Below are 23,225 nucleotides of genomic sequence, written 5' to 3'. Positions count from 1 at the left end.
CACAGAACAGAAACAGTGTTGTAACAAATTCAATAAAGACTTTAAAAATGTTCCACCTCAAAAAAAAACCAAAAACACATAAAAAAAATGGTTATTGTTACACATAAAAAGAACAAAAGTTCTAACTGGGAGCTCTTTAGTGGGACTGAACAGGTGAAGGGGGAGGATTAGAACCTCTGCAAAGAGAAGAATGCATTTACTGCAAATCTTCCTCGCTCTTGCTTACTGTATCCAATTTTCTCATACCCTTCATTGATAGATGTTCCCCAGTGACTCTCATGGGAAAAAACTGTCATTTTTCTAAGCCTGCTTAAGTGCTTCTAGCCTTGACTGAGTCTAACACTTTGGGGACAAATTTCTATTTGCCCAGGAATAATCAGTAACAAGTCCCAGAGTTTGCCAATAACAGGAACACACATCAAATAATGTATTGTCTGCAATTATGTTTCAGTTAGCATGCTATTATATAATTAGCAATTTTTAGATTACTATAATAATCAAAACAGCATATATTTTGATAATGTGCTGATTACATGGCCCACAGAATATCTTAATTCTTCAGGAGATGCTTGTCTCTGAGCATTTTTAAAATTCATACAGTGGAAAGTCAGTGCATCCAGCTTCTCAGCTGCAAACCACTTAACAAATCCAGAGTGAATTTAAAAATGCCAACCCTGCTATCTGAAGAGCCTGCCATTGTGCCAGACTCTGCTGATGGAAGAATGCTTTTCACAGCTTGAATATCAATCCTGAAAAAATACCCAACAGAAAGCAGAAATAGCAGACAAAGGGGAAGACTATAAACCCAAGAAAGGATGTATTTATTTCCTTTAGCCATAGTGGTTTGGACAATGATTCTCTGAACACTGACTCTGCACATTTGCCCATATTAGATGTGTTTCTTTTACTATTTCTAACATGAAAACATTTTACACTATTCACTGTTATTAATTCATAATTCAGTTGAGTGTTAGTTTTTTAAAAGGCCAAGTAAAATGTGTATAGATGTAACCCAAATTTACAAATCAAAGTAAATAATTATTCTTTTTACCCCTAGAACATAAAATATTCTGTGATATTTCAATGGGAATTGGAAAAATTAAGCATGAGTGGGCAAAGTGAAGATCTATGTTAACCAGCCCAGCAGGAAAGTTAAGAGAATCTATCTAAGAGAATATAGTGAGAGTTACATACATAACTTCCTAGTAGCCATATAACAAGGCAAAAAGAAACAGGTCAGATTAGTTTTAATAATATATTTTATTTAGCCAAATAAATGTAACATATAATCAATAGAAAATTTTAATAACATATTTTGCTGTTTTCATATTATGTCTTTGAAATGCAGTGTGTCTATCACACTTAACAGCACACCTCAACTTGGACCAGCCCCATATGGCTGGTGGACACTACACTGGACAACACTGCTCTGGCAGACTCGCCGAGGATTGGATATCTGCTTCTCAGACTTTTGGAAGCAGATTAGATGAATGGATTTTTATTTTATTTATTTATTTATTTATTTATTTATTTTTTACTTTACAATATTGTATTGCTTTGCCATACATCAACATGCATCCACCACGGGTGTACACGTGTTCCCCTTCCTGAACCCCCCTCCCACCTCCCTCCCCATAGCATCCCTCTGGGTCATCCCAGTGCACCAGCCCTGAGAATCCTGTATCCTGCATTGAACCTGGACTGGTGATTCGTTTCTTATATGATATTATACATGTTTTAATGCCATTCTCCCAAATCATCCCCCCACTCCCTCTCCCACAGAGTCCAAAAGACTGTTCTATACATCTGTCTCTTTTGCTGTCTCACATACAGGGTTGTCGTTACCATCTTTCTAAATTCCATATATATGCGTTAGTATACTGTATTGGTGTTTTTCTTTCTGGCTTACTTCACTCTGTATAATAGGCTCCAGTTTCCACCTCATTAAAACTGATTCAAATGTATTCTTTTTAATGGCTGAGTAATACTCCATTGTGTATATGTACCACAGCTTTCTTATCCATTCATCTGCTGATGGACATCTAGGTTGCTTCCATGTCCTGGCTATTATAAACAGTGCTGCGATGAACATTGGGGTACACGTGTCTCTTTCAATTCTGGTTTCCTCAGTGTGTATGCCCAGCAGTGGGATTGCTGGGTCTTATGGCAGTTCTATTTCCAGTTTTTTAAGAAATCTCCACACTGTTCTCCATAGTGGCTGTACTAGTTTGCATTCCCACCAACAGTGTAAGAGGGTTCCCTTTTCTCCACACCATCTCCAGCATTTATTGCTTGTAGACTTTTGGATCGCAGCCATACTGACTGGCGTGAAATGGTACCTCATAGTGGTTTTGATTTGCATTTCTCTGATAATGAGTGATGTCGAGCATCTTTTCATGTGTTTGTTAGCCATCTGTATGTCTTCTTTGGAGAAATGTCTATTTAGTTCTTTGGCCCATTTTTTGATTGGGTCATTTATTTTTCTGGAATTGAGCTGTAGGAGTTGCTTGTATATTTTTGAGATTAGTTGTTTGTCAGTTGCTTCATTTGCTATTATTTTCTCCCATTCTGAAGACTGTCTTTTCACCTTGCTTATAGTTTCTTTTGTTGTGCAGAAGCTTTTAATTTTATTTATTTATTTTTTTAAATTTTTTTCTTTATTTCTCATGTGTTCCCCATCCTGAACCCTCCTCCCTCCTCCCCCTACTTTTAATTAGATTCCATTTGTTTATTTTTGCTTTTATTTCCAATATTGGGTGGGAGGTGGGTCATAGCAGATCCTGCTGTGATTTATGTCGAAGAGTGTTTTGCCTATGTTCTCCTCTAAGATTTTTATAGTTTCTGGTCTTATGTTTAGATCTTTAATCCATTTTGAGTTTATTTTTGTGTATGGTGTTAGAAAGTGTTCTAGTTTCATTCTTTTACAAGTGGTTGACCAGTTTTCCCAGCACCACTTGTTAAAGAGATTGTCTTTTCTCCACTGTATATTCTTGCCTCCTTTGTCAAAGACAAGGTGTCCATAGGTGCGTGGGTTTATCTCTGGGCTTTCTATTTTGTTCCATTGATCTATATTTCTGTCTTTGTGCCAGTACCATATTGTCTTGATGACTGTGGCTTTGTAGTAGAGCCTGATACCAAAACCTGACAAAGATGCCACAAAAAAAGAAAACTACAGGCCAATATCACTGATGAACATAGATGCAAAAATCCTTAATAAAATTCTAGCAATCAGAATCCAACAACACATTAAAAAGATCATACACCATGACCAAGTGGGCTTTATCCCAGGGATGCAAGCAAGGATTCTTCAATATCCGCAAATCAATCAATGTAATACACCACATTAACAAATTGAAAAATAAAAGCCATATGATTATCTCAATAGATACAGAGAAAGCCTTTGATAAAATTCAACATCCATTTATGATAAAAACTCTCCAGAAAGCAGGAATAGAAGGAACATATCTCAACACAATAAAAGCCATACATGACAAACCCACAGCAAACATTATCCTCAATGGTGAAAAATTGAAAGCATTTCCCCTAAAGTCAGGAACAACACAAGGGTGCCCACTCTCACCACTACTATTCAACATAGTTCTAGAAGTTTTGGCCACAGCAATCAGAGCAGAAAATGAATGGATTTTTAAAAACTAAACTTCTCATTGACATAAAATGTACAGAAAAATGCACAAATTCCAAGTGCATTTTCATGAAGAACACAGCTGTTTAACTAGAGTCCAGATCATAAGATGGAACATTTAGAAAACCACAGAAAGTCCCTCATGATCCCCTTAGAGCTTCTTTTAACAGCAAGACAAATAATGAAGACCTTGCTTTCCTTCCCTCTCTCCCTGAACTGGATCTACATATATAACCAAGAAGAGATATTGCTGATGTGCTGAAAACCAATCCTTGGGTGCTGAGGGTATTGTCATTTGTGGCCATGAATCGGATTATGGACTCTCTCAAATATGAAGAAATCCTCACGGGATCACGCCAGGAAAGCAAGCTTGAGAAAGCAGAATATCCCTGACTACATAAAAAAAAATTGGCTGTATCTATATTTGTCCGGGCTCTCCTTTAGTTTCAAATATAAGATGATTCAGACTCAGATAGCTTTTTTTTTTTTTTCAGATAGCTTTTTAATATACTTTTTTTCTTCACATGGCCATTACATATGAGAGTAGGGTAATGATGAGAAAATTATTCTCAGTTATATCAACTTTCATGGAGTTTGTGAATACTGTAAACATTTTTGATCAGACAAAATTTTCTCTTGGCATAAGAAGAACTGGGTATACAACATATGCTCTGGAAATACTTGGCATAATGAGGAGCATGAGAGGCCAGAGCAGGCATTCAAGCATTTAATGTATTTTTTTCTGGGGAAAAAAAATTCGGAAGGCTACCTCTGAGATTTACAGATGTAAAGTCTTTCTAGAGTCAGATTAAGGGCAAGGTGGGGCACAGAAAGGGTCAAGGAGAGGATAAGCATGGATGCAGGGAAGCAAACATAAGCAAGCAAGAGGTTAAATCACACATCTCAGGCTTCCCTGGTGGCTCGGTGGTAAAGAATCTGCCTGCCAATGCAAGAGATATAGGTTCAATCCCTGGTCCAGGAAGATCCCACATGCTTCAAAGAAGCTAAGCCCATGTACCACAGCTACTGAGCCTGTGTGCTCTGGAGCTTGGGAACACGAACCACAGCTATTGAAGCCCACGTGCCCTAGAGCTGGTGCTTTGCAACAAGAGAAGCTTCTCTGGTGGCTCAGATGGTAAATAGTCTGCCCACTGCATAGGAGACCCAGGTTCCATCCCTGGGTCTGAAAGATCCCCTGGAGAAGGAAATGGCAACCCACTCCAGTATTTCTTGCCTGGAGGTTCCCATAAATGGAGGAGCCTGAAGGCTTACAGTCCATGAGGGTGGACACGACCGACTCTCACTTTCACTTTCACGGTGAGAAGCTGGCGCAGTGTAAGGAAGAGTAGTCCCTGCTCCCTGCAACTAGAGAAAAGCCCTCGCAGTAATGAAGACCCAGCATGGCCAAAAATAAATAAAAGTATATTAAAAACAACAACAACAACAGTCACACATCTCTGTCCTCTGCTTTAAGACCTTCTGCCTGGGACAAGAGAGCTGCCACCTTAAAGGCTCTTCCCAAGCAGAGAGCAGTCTCATCAACAGCACAGATCAAAACGACTCTCCCAGGAAATAGAACGCCTTGCTCCCGCTGTGAGCCTAATGTCTCTCTCTTTCTTCTTGGCACATCCTTCCCGGCAGGGTGCCTTTCTTTGGGGGGAAAAAAGTGTCTAGGCTATTTTCAAGCACCTGACAAATGAAGAGCATAATGAGAGCCGGTCGACCACAGAGCTATTTAAGCGGTTAAAGATAGAAAATGGTATTGGCGAAAACCCAGTCTTTCCATAGCTTAGCGACTGTTTTGTCATAACCTATTCTGAAGAGAGCAAAATCATTTTATAATATTGGTGTTGAGGGAAGGAGGCTGAGGATTCCACGTTGTATCATTTGTTCTATCTCACAGAAAATGATTTAACCCCTGATGTATCTGAACGTGATGGAAATCCGTATCATCGACAGGGTTTTGGGGCTTCGCCAGGAAATGGGTTGGCAACACTAGATCAGCCAGGGAATGAAACCTTTCTAATTCCCCACAAGACTTTTGGAAAAGTTGCTGTTTGATTGAGTATCTCTAATATACTCTTTGCCCACTTGAATGAGGGCATTCAAACATTCAGTAAGAAAATAAGTTAATATAATCTTAATAATTATGTGCAAAATAGATCCCTTCACTTCCCAGAAAAGAAAACCACAAGACAAAATAATGGGAGTTCTAAATTCACTTTTTTTTTTTATTCAGCTTTGTTGAGGCTTAATTGACATATAAAATTTTAAGATATTTAAAGTGTCCATCAGGGAGATTTGATGGGCTTCCCTGGTAGTTCAGCTGGTAAAGAATCTGCCTGCAATGCAGGAGACCCAGGTTCGATTACTGGGTCTGGAAAATCTGTTGGAGAAGGGATAGGCTACCCACTCCAGTATTCTTGAGCTTTCCTGGTGGCTCAGCTGGTAAAGAATCCACCTGCAATGCGGGAGACCTGGATTCAGTCCCTGAGTTAGGAAGATCCTCTGGAGAAGTGAACGGTTACCCACTCTGCTATTCTGGCCTGGAGAATTCCATGGACTGTACAGGGGTCGCAAAGAGTTGGGCACAACTGAGTGACTTTCACTTTTACTTTCAGGGAGATTTGATAGATGTCTACATTAGGAAAGGATCCTCTCCCTCTGGTTAATTAACACCTCTTATCACCTCACAAAAAAGGTCAGTGATATAACTGGAATCATAGGATACAGCTGTTTAAAAATAATTTATGTGTTATTATTAATTTGTTTGGCCTTACGCAGTCTTAATTGTGGCACTCAGGATCCTTAGTTACAGCACACAAACTTTTTAGTTGTGGTATGTGGGATCCAGCTACCCAACTAGGGATTAAACCTGGGTGCCCATGCATTGGGAGCATGGAATCTTAGCCACTGGACCACCAGGGAAGTGCCAGTATATGGCTTTTAAAAATTGGCTTCTTTCATTTAGCTTCGTGCGTTTAAATTTCCTCCATGTCATTTCATGGTTTGATACCAGGGGATTGGGGGGAGGGATGAATAGGTGAAACACAAGGGAGTTTTAGGGTGGTGAAAACTATTCTTTATGATAGTCTTAATGTGGTGGATACATGTCATTATACATTTGTCAAAACTTAGAGAATGTACAACACAAGGAGTGAGCCCTAATGTAAATTAACTTTAGTTAATAATAATGTATTCATATTGACTCATCAGTTGTTAGATATGTACTACATTAAAGCAAAATATTAACAATAGGGGAAAGAGGGCTTTTATTTTCTAGTTCTACATGTAAGAAACTTGAGAGTTGCCACTCTGTACTAACAATAAGTAAAAACATGAACAGACTGAGGAAAAAAGAGTCAGCGATAGCTACACGCTGCTGCTGCTGCTGCTAAGTCGCTTCAGTCGTGTCCGACTCTGTGTGACCCCATAGACGCCAACCCACCAGGCTCCCCCGTCCCTGGGATTCTCCAGGCAAGAACACTGGAGTGGGTTGCCATTTCCTTCTCCAACGCATGAAAGTGGAAAGTAAAAGTGAAGTTGCTCAGTCGTGTCCAACTCTTAGTGACCCCATGGACCGCAGCCTACCAGGCTCCTCCATCCATGGGATTTTCCAGGCAAGAGTACTGGAGTGAGGTGCCATTGCCTTCTCCAGGTAGCTACATAGTTACCGCTTATATTTAGCAAAAGGAGTGGAGATCTAGTTCTGTGAAGGCAGTTTTCAATGGCACCAGGAATTTGATCGCCAGATAAACATAGACAATGCCTAAAACCCACCCATTTCCATTACAACCCTCCTTAACTTCCAGCCTGAGGAGGAAGACTAAGGAGAGAAAGATGGCGACCACATGTATAAGAAATGATGAAGTTCTACTTTCTCTGGTTCTTCCACCTACCTTTGGTCCCACCTTAGCCTTTACTTCCTTATAAGACTCTAAAGGATTGACGTATCTAAGCAGAGTACATAGCTAAAGTTGTACTAGAATTTTTCTCTGTGCACATTCTTCCCTAGGTAAGCTTATCATTCTCGTGAATTCGGATACCTTCTATATACCAACAACTCCTATATCTATATATCCATGGCACAGATTTTTCCTCTGAGCTTCAGATACATAAATACAGCTTCATAGTAAACACCTCCAAATACATGGTTTATAGGTACCACAAATGCAGCAAGTCCAGTTGAGCCTGGGCTGTTTCCCTGACAAACCTATTCTCTTCCAGGGTTCTCTGACTCAGCGAATGGCACCTGGTTGCCCAAGTCGGACACCTAGGAGTCATCCATGACACCTCCCATGTCCATATTCCAACTTCCAGTCAATCACCAAATCCTCTGGATTGCAGCTCCTGAAAATCTTTAAGTCCATCCACTTCAGCTCAAGGTGAAGGGCACAGTCCTTCAGACTACCAAGTCTACGCAAGACGTCTGACACCAGCCAGAAGTTTGGGGGTTCTTAGAGCTACCCTCACTTCAGTTGTGTCTGACTCTTTGCAAACACATGGACTGTAATCCACCAGGCTTCTCTGTCCATGGAATTCTCCAGGCAAGAATACTGGAGTGGGTTGCCATTTCCTTCGCAGGGGATCTTTCCAACGAGGGATCAAACTCAGGTCTCCCGCATTGCGGGCAGATTCTTTACTATCTGAGCCACCAGGGAAGTCCTTCACTTCTAGCTGCCTACAAATACAGGGGTCCCCACAGATTCCTTCAGGTTTGATAAATTGGTAGAATGATTCAGCAGAACTCAAGGAAGTACTATACGCACAGTTACAATTATACAATTTTATTATAGCAAACAGCCAGCCAAAGTAAGAGGTGCATGTGGCAGAATCTGGGACTGAGAGGGCTCCAGATTCAAGCCTCCATGTCCACATTGGTGTCCAGAGATTTTACTGAGGCTTCAGTAAGCAGGCAGGTTGGTTGAGTTGTGGCCCACAGGGTTAAACTCAATCTGCAGCCCTCTCCCCTTCTTGGAGTATCACATGGCTCAAAGTCCCAACCCCCTGATTGGTTCCTCTGGGGTGGACAGTCCTCACTTCAAGACTTTTGATGTATTGAGAATCCCCACACTGAGTCATCTCTTAGCATAACCTATCAGAATGCCCACCATGAGTCATTTACTAGCACAAACTGTTAGATGTGGTTTGAGGGGTCACACATTCCTATTACTTGGGACATTCCAAGGGTATAAAAGTTAGCTCCTAAGACCAGGGACAAAAGCCAGACTTGTCCCTTGTTGACTGGTTTGATCTCCCTGCTGTCCAAGGGACTCTCAAGAGTCTTCTCCAGCATCACAGTTCGAAAGCATGAATTCTTCAGTGCTCAGCTTTCTTTATGGTCCAACCCTCACATCCATAAATGACTATTGGAAATACCATAGCTTTGACTATACGAACTTTTGTCAGTAAAGTGATGTCTCTGTCTTTTAATATGCTGTCTAGGTTTGTCATAGCTTTTCTTCCAAGGAGCAAACATCTTTTAATTTCATGGCTGCAGTCATCATCTGCAGTGATTCTGGAGCCCAAGAAAATAAAATCTGTCACTGTTTCTAATTTTACCCTGTATATTTGCCATAAAGTGATGGGACCTGAAGCCCTAATCTTTGTTTTTTCAATGTTGAGTTTTAAGCCAACTTTTTCACTCTTCTCTTTCATCTTCAAGAGGCTCTTTAGTTCCTCTTCATTTTCTGCCATAAAGGTGATGTCATCTGCATATCTGAGGCTATTCATATTTCTCCTGGCAGTCTTGATTTCAGCTTGTGCTTCATCCAGTTTAGCGTTTCGCATGATGTACTCTGCATATGAGTTAAATAAGCAGGGTAACGATATACAGTCTTGACGTACTCCTTTCCCCATTTGGAACCAGTCTGTTGTTCCATGTCTAGTTGTAACTGTTGCTTCTTGACCTGCATACACGTTTCTCAGGTAAGGTAGTTGGGTATTCCCATCTCTTTAAGAATTTTTCACAGTTTGCTGTGATCCACATAGTCAAAGGCTTTAGTGTAGTCAATGAAGCAAAAATAGTTTCATCACTGCACTGCAGCTTAGATCTGGCAGTGCCAGATCTTAGTTCTGGTGCCCAGAACAAACAGGCTTCATTCTTTTTCTAACTATAAGAGATGAAAGGCCAAAAAAAAGCAAATTAGGGCTTAGGGAGATTTTAGTCTACAAATGCCATCAGCACACTTTATTTCATCTTCAGTTGCTAAAACTTGATGGTATAGCAAGGAAGATTTAATATGACCAGATATACTCCCAAACAATGACCAATATAGTACGGCTTGGTTAAACCAAAGATTACAATAATTTTGCCTTACCTCTTTCTGGTGATTTACAGTTTAAAGTGCTTCATATACCTTATCCTTGGATGTTAGTCATGGTGTAAAAAGAACATAAAAATTAATTCAAAATTTGAATGATAATTAGTAAAGAAAAAAGATTATTCAGCTTAATTCATTTAAGAATTAAGTTGGGCTACATTCATTTTTCTAGCTCATTTTTCTAACCATTGATATGCTAATTTAGATTACTCTAGGAAGCCTATTGTGTGGCAATCCTTTGTTAATATAGCTCAAGATATTTTGTTAATTTGAGAGTTCAGAATTTCATATGATACTTTTTCCAGTGTTTTTTCTCCTATAAAACCAAACTTATTTTAGTGTGACATGAAAGGATTAAGATAAAGCAGATATAAAATTTTCTGATAGGAAGATATTTGCTATTTAAGCAGAATATTCTCCTAAATAGGGAGAAATTCAAGTCTGTTTTTGAGAATGTAGTGAAGGTTCTTTAAGTCTGATATTACATCAATTTACCTCTCAGTCATTTTCAGATGCAGAAAGTTATGTCCTCACTCCTTTCCTTCAAAATTTCTATATTTAAGCTTTTCACAAATTTATATTGACCAAACTAAGGAGGCTTAACTATAATGACGATATTTTTCTAAATCTTTTTTAAAAAATGGCTCCAGACACTTTATTTAGAAAAAATAACTAAGAAAGGATCTGGTTATAACAGATTAAGCTCACACCTAAGCCTTATTCTATGCCTCCCAAACCCTAGAAATAAGACAAGATAAATATAATAAACCAGTAAATTCATAACTACTGTAGAAGATAAGAGTACCAGTTGAGGAACAAAAACTATGAGATTCTTCTAAAGTATGGAAAGCAGACAGGTCCAAAATTTTAAAACCATAGCCAGAAATGAAAGAACTGCTATAAAGGACCATTTATGAACTGATAGAAGTATTCCAGTGTATCAGTTAGGGAAGCAGAGAAGCAGGACCAGTAGTGGAGATATCTATATCCCTATGTACAAAGAGATTTATTACAGGAAATTGGTTTATCCATTTGCCCAGTTGTGGGAGCTCATTTTGATCTCTGTGAAACTCTATGAAGCTATGGTCTCTATAAAGTTATTAGCTCTCCTGCCTTGGAGCCAGATCCATGCAGGTGGCTCAGCCCTTCAAATAAGGAAGGCCTCTCAAATTCAGGCCCAAGAACACTTGTTTGGTCAAGATCACAGTCACCAGCTGCCATTGGAAAAGCCTGAGCTAGATCTCCTTTTCTCACAGTAATCATGTATTGGTCATGTTGCTGTTTAGTTGCTCAGTTGTGTCCGACTCTTTGCAACCCCATGGATTGTAGCACACCAGGGCTCCCTGTCCTTCACCAACTCCTGGAGTTTGCCCAAGTTCATGTTCATTGCATCAATGATGCTGTCCAACCATCTCATCCTCTGAATGGATCCTCTGCCCTCTTTCCCTTCTGCCCTAAATCTTTCCTAGCATCAGGGACTTTTCCAATGAGTTGTCTGTTTGCATCAGGTGACCAAAATACTGGAACATCAGCTTCAGCATCAGAACTTTCAGTGAAAACTCAGGGTTGATTTCTCTTAAGATTGACTGGTTTGATCTCCTTGCTGTTCAAGGGACTTTCAGGAGTCTTCTCCAGCACCACAGTTCAAAGGCATCAATTCTATGGTGTTCTGCCTTCTTTACCATCAGGATCCAGCTAAAATCTCTGGCTACTTTGGTTAAGGAAGCCAAGGAAGGATCAGACCCAATACCCTGGTCTCAAAAGTACTAACTTTACAGCTGACCACAACAAGCCAAGAGGCAAGCTCAGAGAGCTTCTCCTACTAATGCACTGGTTTTCTTGGGGAGCCCCCAAACCACATTATATTCAACGTAGTTTATTCTGGCGAGCTTGATCTGGATTGTATTTTAGATAAACCCACTTATTCTCAGTTCAAGGGATCCTTCCTTAAACAGACACAATTGTTCAACTTCTTTTAAAATACAAGCTGAGTGCCAGAAGCCAACTAGGGGAAATGTCTTCTTGTCCAGCGGTTACTCTGATAGCAGTTCCTACTGTGTATATACAAGCACAGGTTACACATTCCATGTAGAGGGCTGACCAGTGGTGGAGGAACCATTCTGGGGCATCCTTCACAGAATGAGATGATATCTCAATGGATAAGTTGTCTCAGACTTTCTTTAAGTGGGATGCATCCTATTTTTCCTCTTAAACCTCTAACCTCTAACAAATAGGCATAAGATATCTCCATAGTGCAAATTACAGAAACTTGAGTTCAGAGTCCAAGAATGTAAAAAATAGACTAAGAACTAAATGACTACTACATATGGAACCAGTCCACGAAGTTAAGCTGATTTTAAAGGCTTCAACTCAAGTACACAATGAGTGATGTTTACTTTGAAACTCTATCTTTTGAGCTTTTCATTGATCTTTTTTATGGTGTGGCAGCCTTTCCCATGAGGGGATCTTATTTGTCGCAGTGGGTGCTTAGTAGCATTACCCTTCTGAATGGCCAACAGGGTTCCCCACTGTTTCAAAATCATTTGCAGAACAGTGTCAGTCTCTGGGGCCCTTCATGTTTTTCTCCTCTGGTACAACAAGACAAATGCACTGAAATTGTGCCAAGATTTCTCTTCAACCCTAGCATGAGATAAAGAGGATTTACAGGCAAAGAACTCCCTTGAACAGCAGCCAAAAAAGCAGATAACTTTTAAATAACACAATGTGGTAGAAGAAACTGCCTTGTGGCAGTCTACTGTGGAGAAAAATAGCAACTATTTACAGTACGTGTTGGCAAACCATCTATGTATAAGCCCTAGAAAAGGTGAAGGGTTACCATACTGTTTCTGGGTTTCCTTACACTGCTAACACTGAACTGAATATTACAAATAGAAGTCTAGACTTTTAGTGTTTATCTTTAACTACATTCAATTGATTTACAACAATCAACTATCTAATTCAATTTGAATGGAAGTGAATTCAAAGGAACATATTATGATAAATTACCTAATATGTTATAGATGTACTACACCTTTCACTTTAAGAGATAAATAATAGATAATTGCTTTCTTTGACTGAAGGTCTCTTTTCTTTTTCTATATAAAATGATTCATCCTCAGATTTCTCTAGATAGTAAATTCTCAATGTTCTCAAAGTATAATTAGATTTCAAAAATTCTTTTAAAAAACACGTTTTCTGAAACATTTCTATTGAGTCAAATGAAGTTTGTTATGCCAAGACTCTCAAGTCATTAACATGGGAGATTCAATGGTGTTATGAGGTTTAATTAATTTCCAAAACCACAGTACTTACGGATGAAGCATGACAATCACAATACTTAAAGACACAGATTTTTATTTTATTTTTTGTTTGTTTTGCCACGTGGCTTGTGGGATCTTAGTTCCTCAACCAGGGATCGAACCTGGGACTGTGGCAGGGAAAGCCCAAGTTCTAACCACTGGACCTCCAGGGAATTCCCAAGACACTGATTTTTAAACATACTTAATATTAGGAGACAAAATGTATAGTAGCTATGGAAATAGCTATGTCAGCCGTAATAGAGACCAGGGGAGAAAAATGCTTCAGTCTGAAGATCAGTAATAATCCAGATGCAAAAGAACTGTTGACTCTGATAGGGTAGGAAAAATCTATCAAGATCTCTCATCTTCCCTAGTCCTCATTTTTATTCACCTACAATGTTCTGATAGTTAATTTGTTGCTCAAGTACCTTAATAACAGGAAAGAAAGTTCACTGATTTAGGGGAGGTGGGACTAGCTCTTATTATATTAATAAACTGCTTAACAAACTTATTTGATGAGTTCTCCACATATGGATAATGTCAAGTTACTGGACCCAGACTGTTGGGGACAAAGTCCTGTAAGTCCAACATGGGGCTGGTCAGAAGACCTTAGATCAGTGGTTCTCAAACCTTTCTACAACATAGCAGATTCGGAAAATGATAATACATGTAAGCCACACTGACGTGAACTGGAAGGGACTCTGAAGAGTCAATATGAGGCTTGGTGAAGAAAAATTATCAAATTATGTTTATTTTGCATATTTACAATACGAAAAAATTAGTAGAAATATTAGTATAACTTTTAAATGAAAAGTTGCATTTGTTTCTGTAAATATTTCACACACACAGACACACACACACTTCTGATTTGCAGCTGGAAACTGCTATATGTAATTTCTGATCTAAACCTTTCATATTCTTTATACCTTGGTCAGCAACTATGATTACATAAGAAAAGTCAGCAAATAATTGATGATACTTTTTCTTTAATGAATAAAAACTGCTTTTTTGCTCTTTATCAAATAATCTGACCTTTAATATTACAAAATTTTACTTCATAGGTTTATAATTTTTAAGCATTAAAACTCTTAACTTTCTTTGACAAGTGTAACATTGAAATAATTTGCAATAATGAATAGATATTTAATCCTTTAAAATGTTTTCATATTATTTCAAAATTTTAATGAAGTTTTTCTTCTAGAATAAAGATACTGCTCTACTCATCTCACTAATATTTTAGGATTTCAATTCTAACACTTGCTAAAGACAGTGAGTGATCATTTTTTCCTTTGAATTCATGAATGTTGGCAGTGTACATTATAATATTTCTTGTGGTCCTTCCAATCTTGGACAAGGCTCATTGAGATGCTCAAAATTTGGTTAATATATTTTTTAAACTAACAAACCAACCTTCAAATTTGCAAAGAAAGAATTATTTTATACCCACACTTACACCCAAAATTTCAATTCTTCTTTTAGCTCAGAAACTCTTGGTGAGAATATTAAAGCTTTACTCTTCCAGCAACTTTCAAGGATACAATACAGTGTAGATAACTATAATCATCATACTGTAGATCACATCTCAAGAACTTACTGATAACTGAAAATTTATACCTTTTGACCAATAGCTTCCCATTTTCCAGGGTCCTTCAGTCCCTGGAAATCATCATTCTACTCTGTTTCTATGAGTTCTAATGCTTACAGGTTGCACTTATAAGTGAGATCACATCATATTTGTCTTTCTCTGTCTGACATTTCACTTAACATAATGCCCTCAACATCCATCCATTTTGGCATAAGTGGCAGGAGTCCCTTCTTTTTTATGGCTGAATAATCTTCCATTGTACACAGATACACATTTTCCTTATCTGTTCGTCTCTTCAGTTGTTTTCATGTCATAGTTACTGTGAATTATGCTCCGCAGTATTGCTTTGAAAGTCATCTCTGAATGTTAAGCCTAGAAACTGTCCAGTCTTAGCACCAATTCTTTAAATCTCTAATTCCCTGCTAACTAGAATAGAATGTGTTGTCTGCAATGGAACTTCAAATGACACAGTAATTGAAACCAGAAGTGACTATTGATCTTAGAAGCTCAAAGATATAAATCTTGGACTAGTTGGTTGACTTGACTGAATTTGAAAATGGTAGATTTGCTTACGTTGAGAGGATGTCTTATTGAGTCACTTGTGGTCTCCTAGAAAAAAGTACCTATTGGAGACAGTTTTGACAGACCAAGGGGCTACTTCTATAGCACAGTGTGGTGGACAAAAGGGCTGCAAGGGATGTGGAGTAGTTGAAATACTTCTAAATATATTTAGTGATTCTGAGACAGAAAATGACCATTTTAAGATCCCAGTAGAAGCCATGGCTAGAGAACCAAAGAGTGCTTACAGACAAACAATGATATTTTCTCTTACAACCATTGTCTGGATTCCAGTTTATGAATGTACTGAATTCATAGCCTCACCAGGCTTCTGAGAAGGCCTAGAAGGAATGACCAACTCAGTAGCAGTGAGCAACCCTAATGTTTAGATTATGGTCTCTAAATTTCATTTTCGTGGTTCATTATTTAATGAACCAGGGCAGACAATATTTCCAAACTACACATATGATAAATAACTTGTATCTAGAATATATGGGCTTCCCAGGTTTAATCTCTGGGTCAGGAAGATCCCCTGCAAAAGGATATGGCAACCCACCCTAGTGTTCTTGCCTGGGAAATCCCATGGACAGAGGAGCCTGCCGAGCTACAGCCCATGGGGTTGCAAAAGAGTCAGATATGACTTAACAACAGCAACATCCAGAATAAACAGTTAATTCTTACCACTCAATAATAAGACAAACAGCCCAGTTAAAAGTAGAAAAATATTTGAACAGATACTTCACAAAAGAAGATACTGAAATGGTTAACAAGTGTGGAGAATCAGCTTATCATGATTAGTCATAAAGGAAATGCAAATTAAAACCAGAAGGAGATAACACTACATAACCAAAGGGATGACTAAAACTAAAAGGCTTGACAATACCAAGTGTTTGGGGGCATAAAGCAAATGGATCTCTGACTCATTGCTGATGGCAATACAAATATAGTATAGTTCCTTTAGAAAACAGTTTGGCAAGTTTTGGTAACATCAAACATACACATGGCATAAGACCCAGAAATTATACTCTTGGGTATTTTCCCAAGGAAGGAGAAACATATGTTCACACAGGAACCTGTGTATAACTGTTTAGAGCATATTTATTTATAATAGTCCAAAACTGGAAAGAACCCAAATGTCCATCAACCAGCAAATGGATGTGGTCCTGTACCAGCAAATGGATGTGGTCCATCCAGGCAGTGCAATGCTACTCAGCAAGAGAAACAAACTGCGGATACATGCAACACCATGGACAAATCTCAAAAGCATTTGCTAAATTAAAGAAGCCAGACCGAAATGGTAGTGCTTTGTGTGGTTCCATATATAAGATGTTCATAAAAATGCAAATTAAAGGAAGATAAAACAGATCAGTTGTTCCCAGGGAAGTGGGATGGAGAAAGAGATTTGACTTTCAAGGAGCATGAAGGAAATTTGCGATGATGATGGGAGAGATTTTTTTGCTACGGTCAATCAAAGGGCATTTTATGAAGATGGCATTTGAAAGCCGCCTCGCAGAGACTCTGGCCGAGGCGCTTCACTGGGAGAATGCGCCTGCACCTCAGAGTGTGTGAATCCATAGCCAGTTCTCTGGTCAGAAGCGGAGGTGGCCCTGCTTCCTGATTTCATTGTCACTGGGCTGGCTCTCAACAACTAGAAGGGGAGGATGCCCAGTGCCTATCCTGCCCCCAAAGTCTGGGAGTCAGTCACCAAGGATGCACATGGCTTCTCAGGTACCTCCCTCTAACCGCTGTTGGGATATGGGCCAGCCAGGCTGGCGTTTCCACTGCCCAGGCGCACGCGGGCGCTGACCGCGCAGGCGCGGCTCCCTGTCGCCTAGCAACCAGTCACAACAGCGGACTTGCCAGAAGCGCGCTGGCGCCGGTTGGTGCTGTTCGCCAGATCAGAGGAGCCGTTGACCGGCTGGATCTCCCTGCAGGTAAAGGCGATTGGGCGGCTGCACCGCTATCCTGGGAGTTTGGAGAGGCCCAGGGCAGAGGCCCCAGCAAGACTTGAGGAAAGAGAAAGTGCCCCGCGTGTAGGAGCATCCGGAGCAACTGAAGGAAGACCTTGGGAGGACCTCTGGGTCCCTGCTTTATGCCTGCAGTATTAGACTGGGGTCCCAGTGCATTTCATAAGCGTGCCAACAGCTTCCTATTCAACAGGTGACAAAACTGAGGTCCAGAGCGGGTATCTGAGGGTCTAAGATTCCGTTACTTGACTGAGCAACTCAAAAAGTGGGTCCTCAGTTATTCTACACCTTCTCAAATCTCGTTAGAAAACGTTTAAGATCGCATAAGGCTGAAAGTTCACGAAGAAGATCAGTAAATTCGTGAAAAAATGAGTCCAATAATCAAAACTATGAACATTCAAAACAGATTTGTTTTCATGCCCAGTGCCGTGAAGTTCATACCTTTTAGCCCTGTTATTTTATGCTAGGGATTTAAACTAAAGAAACAATTGTGAGGATGAAAATTTTACCTCTAAGAATGTTCATTTGCAGTCTGCACATAATTTCAAAAAGTTGAAAACAAATGGTCAACAATAAGGGACTGGCTGGATGATGGGCTTTAAAATTTTGTTTTAAATGGCATGCTGATCCAGTGATGATGACTGAAGCAATAAATGGAGACTGAGATTTCAAGAACTTGTCTGTTAGTTTGAGAATTTAGTAAGAAAATGCCCCCAGGAAGGTAAGTTGAGAATTGCAGATAGAAATCCAAGTAGGAAGGTAAGATCACTATAGAAAACACACACCAAAATGAGTATGTCAAAAGAGTGCTCATCTTCCTGAGCTTATTTATGAGTGATTTTTTTAAAAATTCCATTTGCCCTTCCTTTTTTTCCCAAATTCTCTGTATTGAAATGTGATACCTGTATAAGTAAACGGTAGACACGGAATTATGAGCTTAAAAGGAATTAAAAGGATAAGTTTTATGTGTTTTGGCACAATAAAAATCAATGGGGAAGTGGTAAAATAGGAAAAACAGGTTTAGGTTGCTTCAAAAATCAAAGGGATTTATTTTCTTAGTTTGACATCTCAGTAGCTTTAAAGAATAAAACAAGGTCATTTATGTTGATTTTAAGTGAAATGTTTAATTTACAAATTAAAAAAAAACAACCGAGAGTCATCTCTTGGATTCACTGTCCTGGACTCTGTCAGCTGTGTATTTTCTCCCCTATTAACTATTATACCCAAAACGGTTAAAAAAAAAAAAAGAAAAAAATGCTTCCTACTTAACCATGCTGCTGAGGACAAGTTCTATCTCTGTAATCCTGTATGTTTAAGCTATTACAGCCTCTGTATTTTTCAGTATGCAGTTACTCAAATTCACTGTCTTGAGATGGGAAAAATAAGTTCCCAAGTGAAAAATCAGATGACATCAAGTAACTTTCTACAGGTGTAATTTAATTGCTTCTTGAATGTTATTCATAAGGAATTCTTTTGTAAAGCAAAGACTGCTATATGTTGGAATTGGTTATAAAGAGGTATGGAAACTCTTTTTCCTAAAGAAATCATAGGAAAGATTTTCATCTATTCAGAATAGTCTGCGTGTCTGCCTGAAACATTATAAGCACAAGTCTAGGATCTGTGTGGTTTTCAAGTATCTGAGAAAGATGTCAGAGATCTGGAAAAAACTATTGGTCCTAAGATATGAAAAGAAAATTCAAAAATTAATATTGTATTTTATTAATTAGATTTGAAAATAAAATAATTTTCTCATTTTGCAATAATTTCCAGGTGTACAAACAGATGAGTCATTTCATATGCAAATTTTCAAAACTTTTAATGATGAAAATTATAGTCAGTGGGGGATATGATTTGTATTTTAATGTTTTAACATATTAGATATAGTGTGAGGTAGTGCATCCCAGCATAGGCTTCCCCAGGGCCTCAAAGATCTTGAAATTTTTGTGACTGGAAGTTAGGGACCTGGAATAGATGTCTTTCAGAAGTCACTATGAATTTCTATGAACATTTGACTTTTAAACATATGTGATCAATTATGTTCAGTGTCTTTACTATTTGGAGTTGCTTTTGTCCCTTGATGAGCCATCTGAACTAACCCTGACATTGACATTCTCTCCAAAGGTATCCTACTTCCCAGAATTTCTCGAGACTATAGTAATCTCCTTGAGACTAGATTACAGTGGTCCCCAACCTTTTTGGCACCAGGAAAGGGTTTTATGGAAGCCAGGACAGGATAGGGCGAACAGTTTTGGGATGATTCAAGTGTGTTAACATGTATTGTGTACTTTATTTCTTTTATTTTTATATCAGCTCCATCTCAGATCATCAGGCATTAGATTCTAGAGGTTGGAGACACCTGGACTAGAATATATTGTCTGAAATTGCCCTAATATCAAACATAACCCCACAAACTCTCATTGGAGAAATGGGTTATTTTAACAATCACCACCAGCATCTTGGAAAGTTTTCTGTACCCAGATGGAGTTACTCCTCTGTGGTATATCAAGTATGTATACTGTTCCATTAATTTTTTCCTTCACAAGACTGGACATAAAAGGGCAGGTGGGAAAGGGTCTTTGCAAGGAGTAACCCCAATTTCCCTAGAATTCATCTTTTCAGATTCTCAATTACTTTTTTAAATTGAGATATAGAATATATTAGAGAAAACATTTTGTTATCTAGGAAAATGACACAGATGTTCACTTGGACTTAGTAGATCTCAGATACCATTCAGAAATAATTAGTTACAAACAACAGAGTTAAGGATTTTTATGTCAGTTGGTCAGTATGTACCAGGCATTGTTCTAGGTGCTTGGGATAGATCAGTGCAAGAAAGAAGACAAAAATCCCTTCCTTTGTGACAGAACATCCTTGCAGATCTCAAAATTAATTTGCATTTAATCTCCCAAACCCTACACAAGTGAGCTATAAGTGTGGTAAATCATTACCTGTTATGTAAGTAAAATTTAAGTCATTAATGTATTCTTTCTAAACCGGAAGCCAGGACTAATGCCCAACAATCTTATCAATAAGTTCCTTTAAAACTGTGAAACTTGGGATGTAGAAAACATATTTGTATATGTGCAGTTGTGTATTGCATAGTCTCTTTTTAGGTAAAATTTAGAAGAAAAAGTACATTTCCTCCTAGGTATGTGGGTAACAGAGATTTGTGCATATACAACGTACAGATGACATTTTAACTATTTGTGGCATTTTTTCCAGAATGGGTAAAAAGGTAAAGAAGGAAGCAGAGCCCCCTCCCAAGGATGTGGTAAGTTTCTGATTTGAATACTAGCAGCATGTTAACCAGTTTTAAAAATAAGTTGTTGAAACAGTTTGGCATGTACCAGTATATACATGAGTGCACAGTGGCAGAAGTCCAAAGTCTGACTAATGATAAGATTAGTCAGAGAAATCTAACATTATGTAAACAAACATTTACAACATTGTCATTACATAATTAGCACAATTAGAGAGTAATTATTAGCTTTTCCAGTATGTGGATGGCATGTTTATAAGCCTAGTTAATGAACAAATAGTTTTGGTTTGTTTTTTCAAATACTTTAAATTTACATTTGCCAGTCTCTCATTGATGTTAATTATCTAAGTGGATTTTAAAAAAATGAATGAAGGTAATGCTATAGCTACTAGGTATGTATGTAAGGTTGTCTTTAGATGAGCATTTGGATATCAGAAGTCCTGTGTTTTCCAGTCCTACGGAGAGAAAAGTCTGTGTTCATCACCACCTTTTTCTCTTTCAAGTGCTTAAATAATGCATTCCTCAAAACACAAACCTTTGTCTCTCCCTTTTATTTATTTATTTATTTTATTTTTATTTTTTAAAATATTCTCCCAAAGTCTTTATTGAATTTGTTACTATATTGCTTCTATTTTATGTTTTGGTTTTTTGGCCACAAGGCATGTGGGATCTTGGCTCCCTGATGAGGGATCAAACCCAAAACCCCCGCTTTGGGAGGTGAAGTGTTAACCACTGGACCACCAGGGGAGTCCCTATCTCTCCCTTTTAAAAGCAAGGTTCAATAAACTTAATGTCCAATAGGTTGGCAATTGGGATGAGGTGATCTTAGAAGACGTAAGATGGTTTAAAGTGGTCATGGTAAATAAGCATGCATTACACAAAAAGTTATTTCCATAGCAGTAGTGATCACAGAAGTAAACAATTAGAAGTGACTAAATTGTTTTAAAATAAAAACTTAGTTAAATAAATTATTCCATTTTGATAAAATGATGTCACTTAATGTTTGATAGCATGGGAATGTGATCACAATATTTAAATTAAAACGTTATAATAGGGACTTCCCTTGGTTCAGTGGCTAAGACTTCATGCTCCCAATGCACAGGACCCTGGGTTTCATGCCTGGTTAGGTAACTAGATCCCACATGCTGCAACTGAGAGTCGCATGCTGCATCTAACCACATACCGCAATTAAGACCAGGCACAGTCCAAAAAAAAAAGGGAAAAAGGCTATAATAAAATAATTAAAGCAGAGTTCTATCATTTCTCTTTAAAGTTTATGAACTGCCAAAAGATTGTGTTTAAAATGTCCTAGGACAATTTTCAATTTAAAATCTTATTTGGAACAGACATTTGGTGTGGTTTTCTTCAAATAAAATATGAATGGGGAAAAAAGTATGTATAGTCAACAGACTCACAAGATTTACAGCCTGAAGGAACCTGATGTTAATGCAGGAGTCTTCCCGACAACACCGGAACATTGCAGTTACAAATGTGAGCTCTGTCCCAGGTCTGCCTCTCATAAACTGTTATTTTGGTAAAGTTGCTAAATCTGGCCAAGTTATTTCAGTCTTTTTTTTTTCAATCTCTTAAATGAGATTTGTCATGTCCAAATCATTTTGGTAAATGATTACAATGAAATAGAACACATGAAATTCACAGTGCCTGGCACATAGTAAACACTCAGTAAATAAGATCTGTTATCCCGAGAATCCTTTAGATTCTCTCTCTCTCTCTCCCTCTCCTTCTCCCTCTCTCTCCCTCTCCCTCCCTCTATCTCTCTCTCTCTCTCACACACACACACACACTCCTATGTAACTTCTTATGTGTGATACCTCAGTGTAGCTGGCAACAAAGGGTACAGATAACATATCGGCACAGGTCTAGAAAAGTTTTGCAGAGATGGTCAGTGTGGTCTCCTGATGAAGTTCATCGGTCTGCCTGCTCTCCTTTGGACATAATGCTCAAATGTTCTAAATTCTCTTGTTTTAATCATTGCATCTAGTTTGCATTACCCTTATTTTTACTGCAAAATAGCATTATTGACATCCTGTTACCAGAAAGTGGAGTCATGAACACAGTACTTGAGGACAAACACTTTCTCATTAAAATGAGAATTAAGGGGCTATTAAACAAATAGACATGTTTGTCTAATACACCTTTCATAATTTTATGTCTTGCTGGTATTGTCCTCTCTACTCCAATCTTTGAGGAGCACAGTCAAGGACTGAGAAACAATTCCCATCCTCAAGTTAACAAAAATCTAGTTCTTGTTTCCTTGGGTCACCACAGCCTTGAGGACTGCTGAAGGCATGTGGTCCTTGACTATCCTGAGGGTCCTTCCATCCTTCCCCTACTCTGACTTTATGTTAATAAAGCTGATAGAGCAGTATTACATACCTCATTGCTTTTCTATATTATAAATTCTAATGCTTCAAAACACTATCAGTTCAGTTCAGTCGCTCAGTTGTGTCCGACTCTTTGCAATACCATGGACTGCAGCACGCCAGGCCTCCCTGTCCATCACCAACTCCTGGAGCTCACTCAAACTCATGTCCATTGAGTCGGTGATGCCATCCAACCATGTCATCCTC

At 38.6% G+C, this 23,225-nt stretch overlaps 1 protein-coding gene across 3 annotated transcripts in view; it reads left to right on the top strand.

Moving 5' to 3' along the window:
* Window positions 1-17,248: 17,248 nt before the first annotated feature.
* The window catches only part of ARMC3 (armadillo repeat containing 3), a 91,400-nt gene continuing 85,423 nt past the window's right edge, over window positions 17,249-23,225 (top strand). For 2 of the 3 annotated variants that reach the window (XM_086334475.1, XM_086334474.1), the window contains exons 1-2: window positions 17,249-17,342; window positions 20,598-20,646. In XM_086334475.1, coding sequence (XP_086190601.1) covers window positions 20,599-20,646 — 48 coding nt within the window. In that variant the 5' untranslated portion in view covers window positions 17,249-17,342; window position 20,598. Of the gene's footprint in view, window positions 17,343-17,479; window positions 17,569-20,597; window positions 20,647-23,225 lie in introns of those variants that run through there. The other variant, XM_086334476.1, reaches the window with a different exon arrangement.

This window comes from Bos grunniens, chromosome 13 (genome assembly GCF_055505025.1).
Source record: "Bos grunniens cultivar Pamir isolate PY7600 chromosome 13, Bosgru_T2T1.0, whole genome shotgun sequence".
Classification (NCBI taxonomy): domain Eukaryota; kingdom Metazoa; phylum Chordata; class Mammalia; order Artiodactyla; family Bovidae; genus Bos; species Bos grunniens.
The sequence above is the reverse complement of the archived record's forward strand: the minus strand, read 5'-3'. Positions and strand labels throughout refer to the sequence as shown.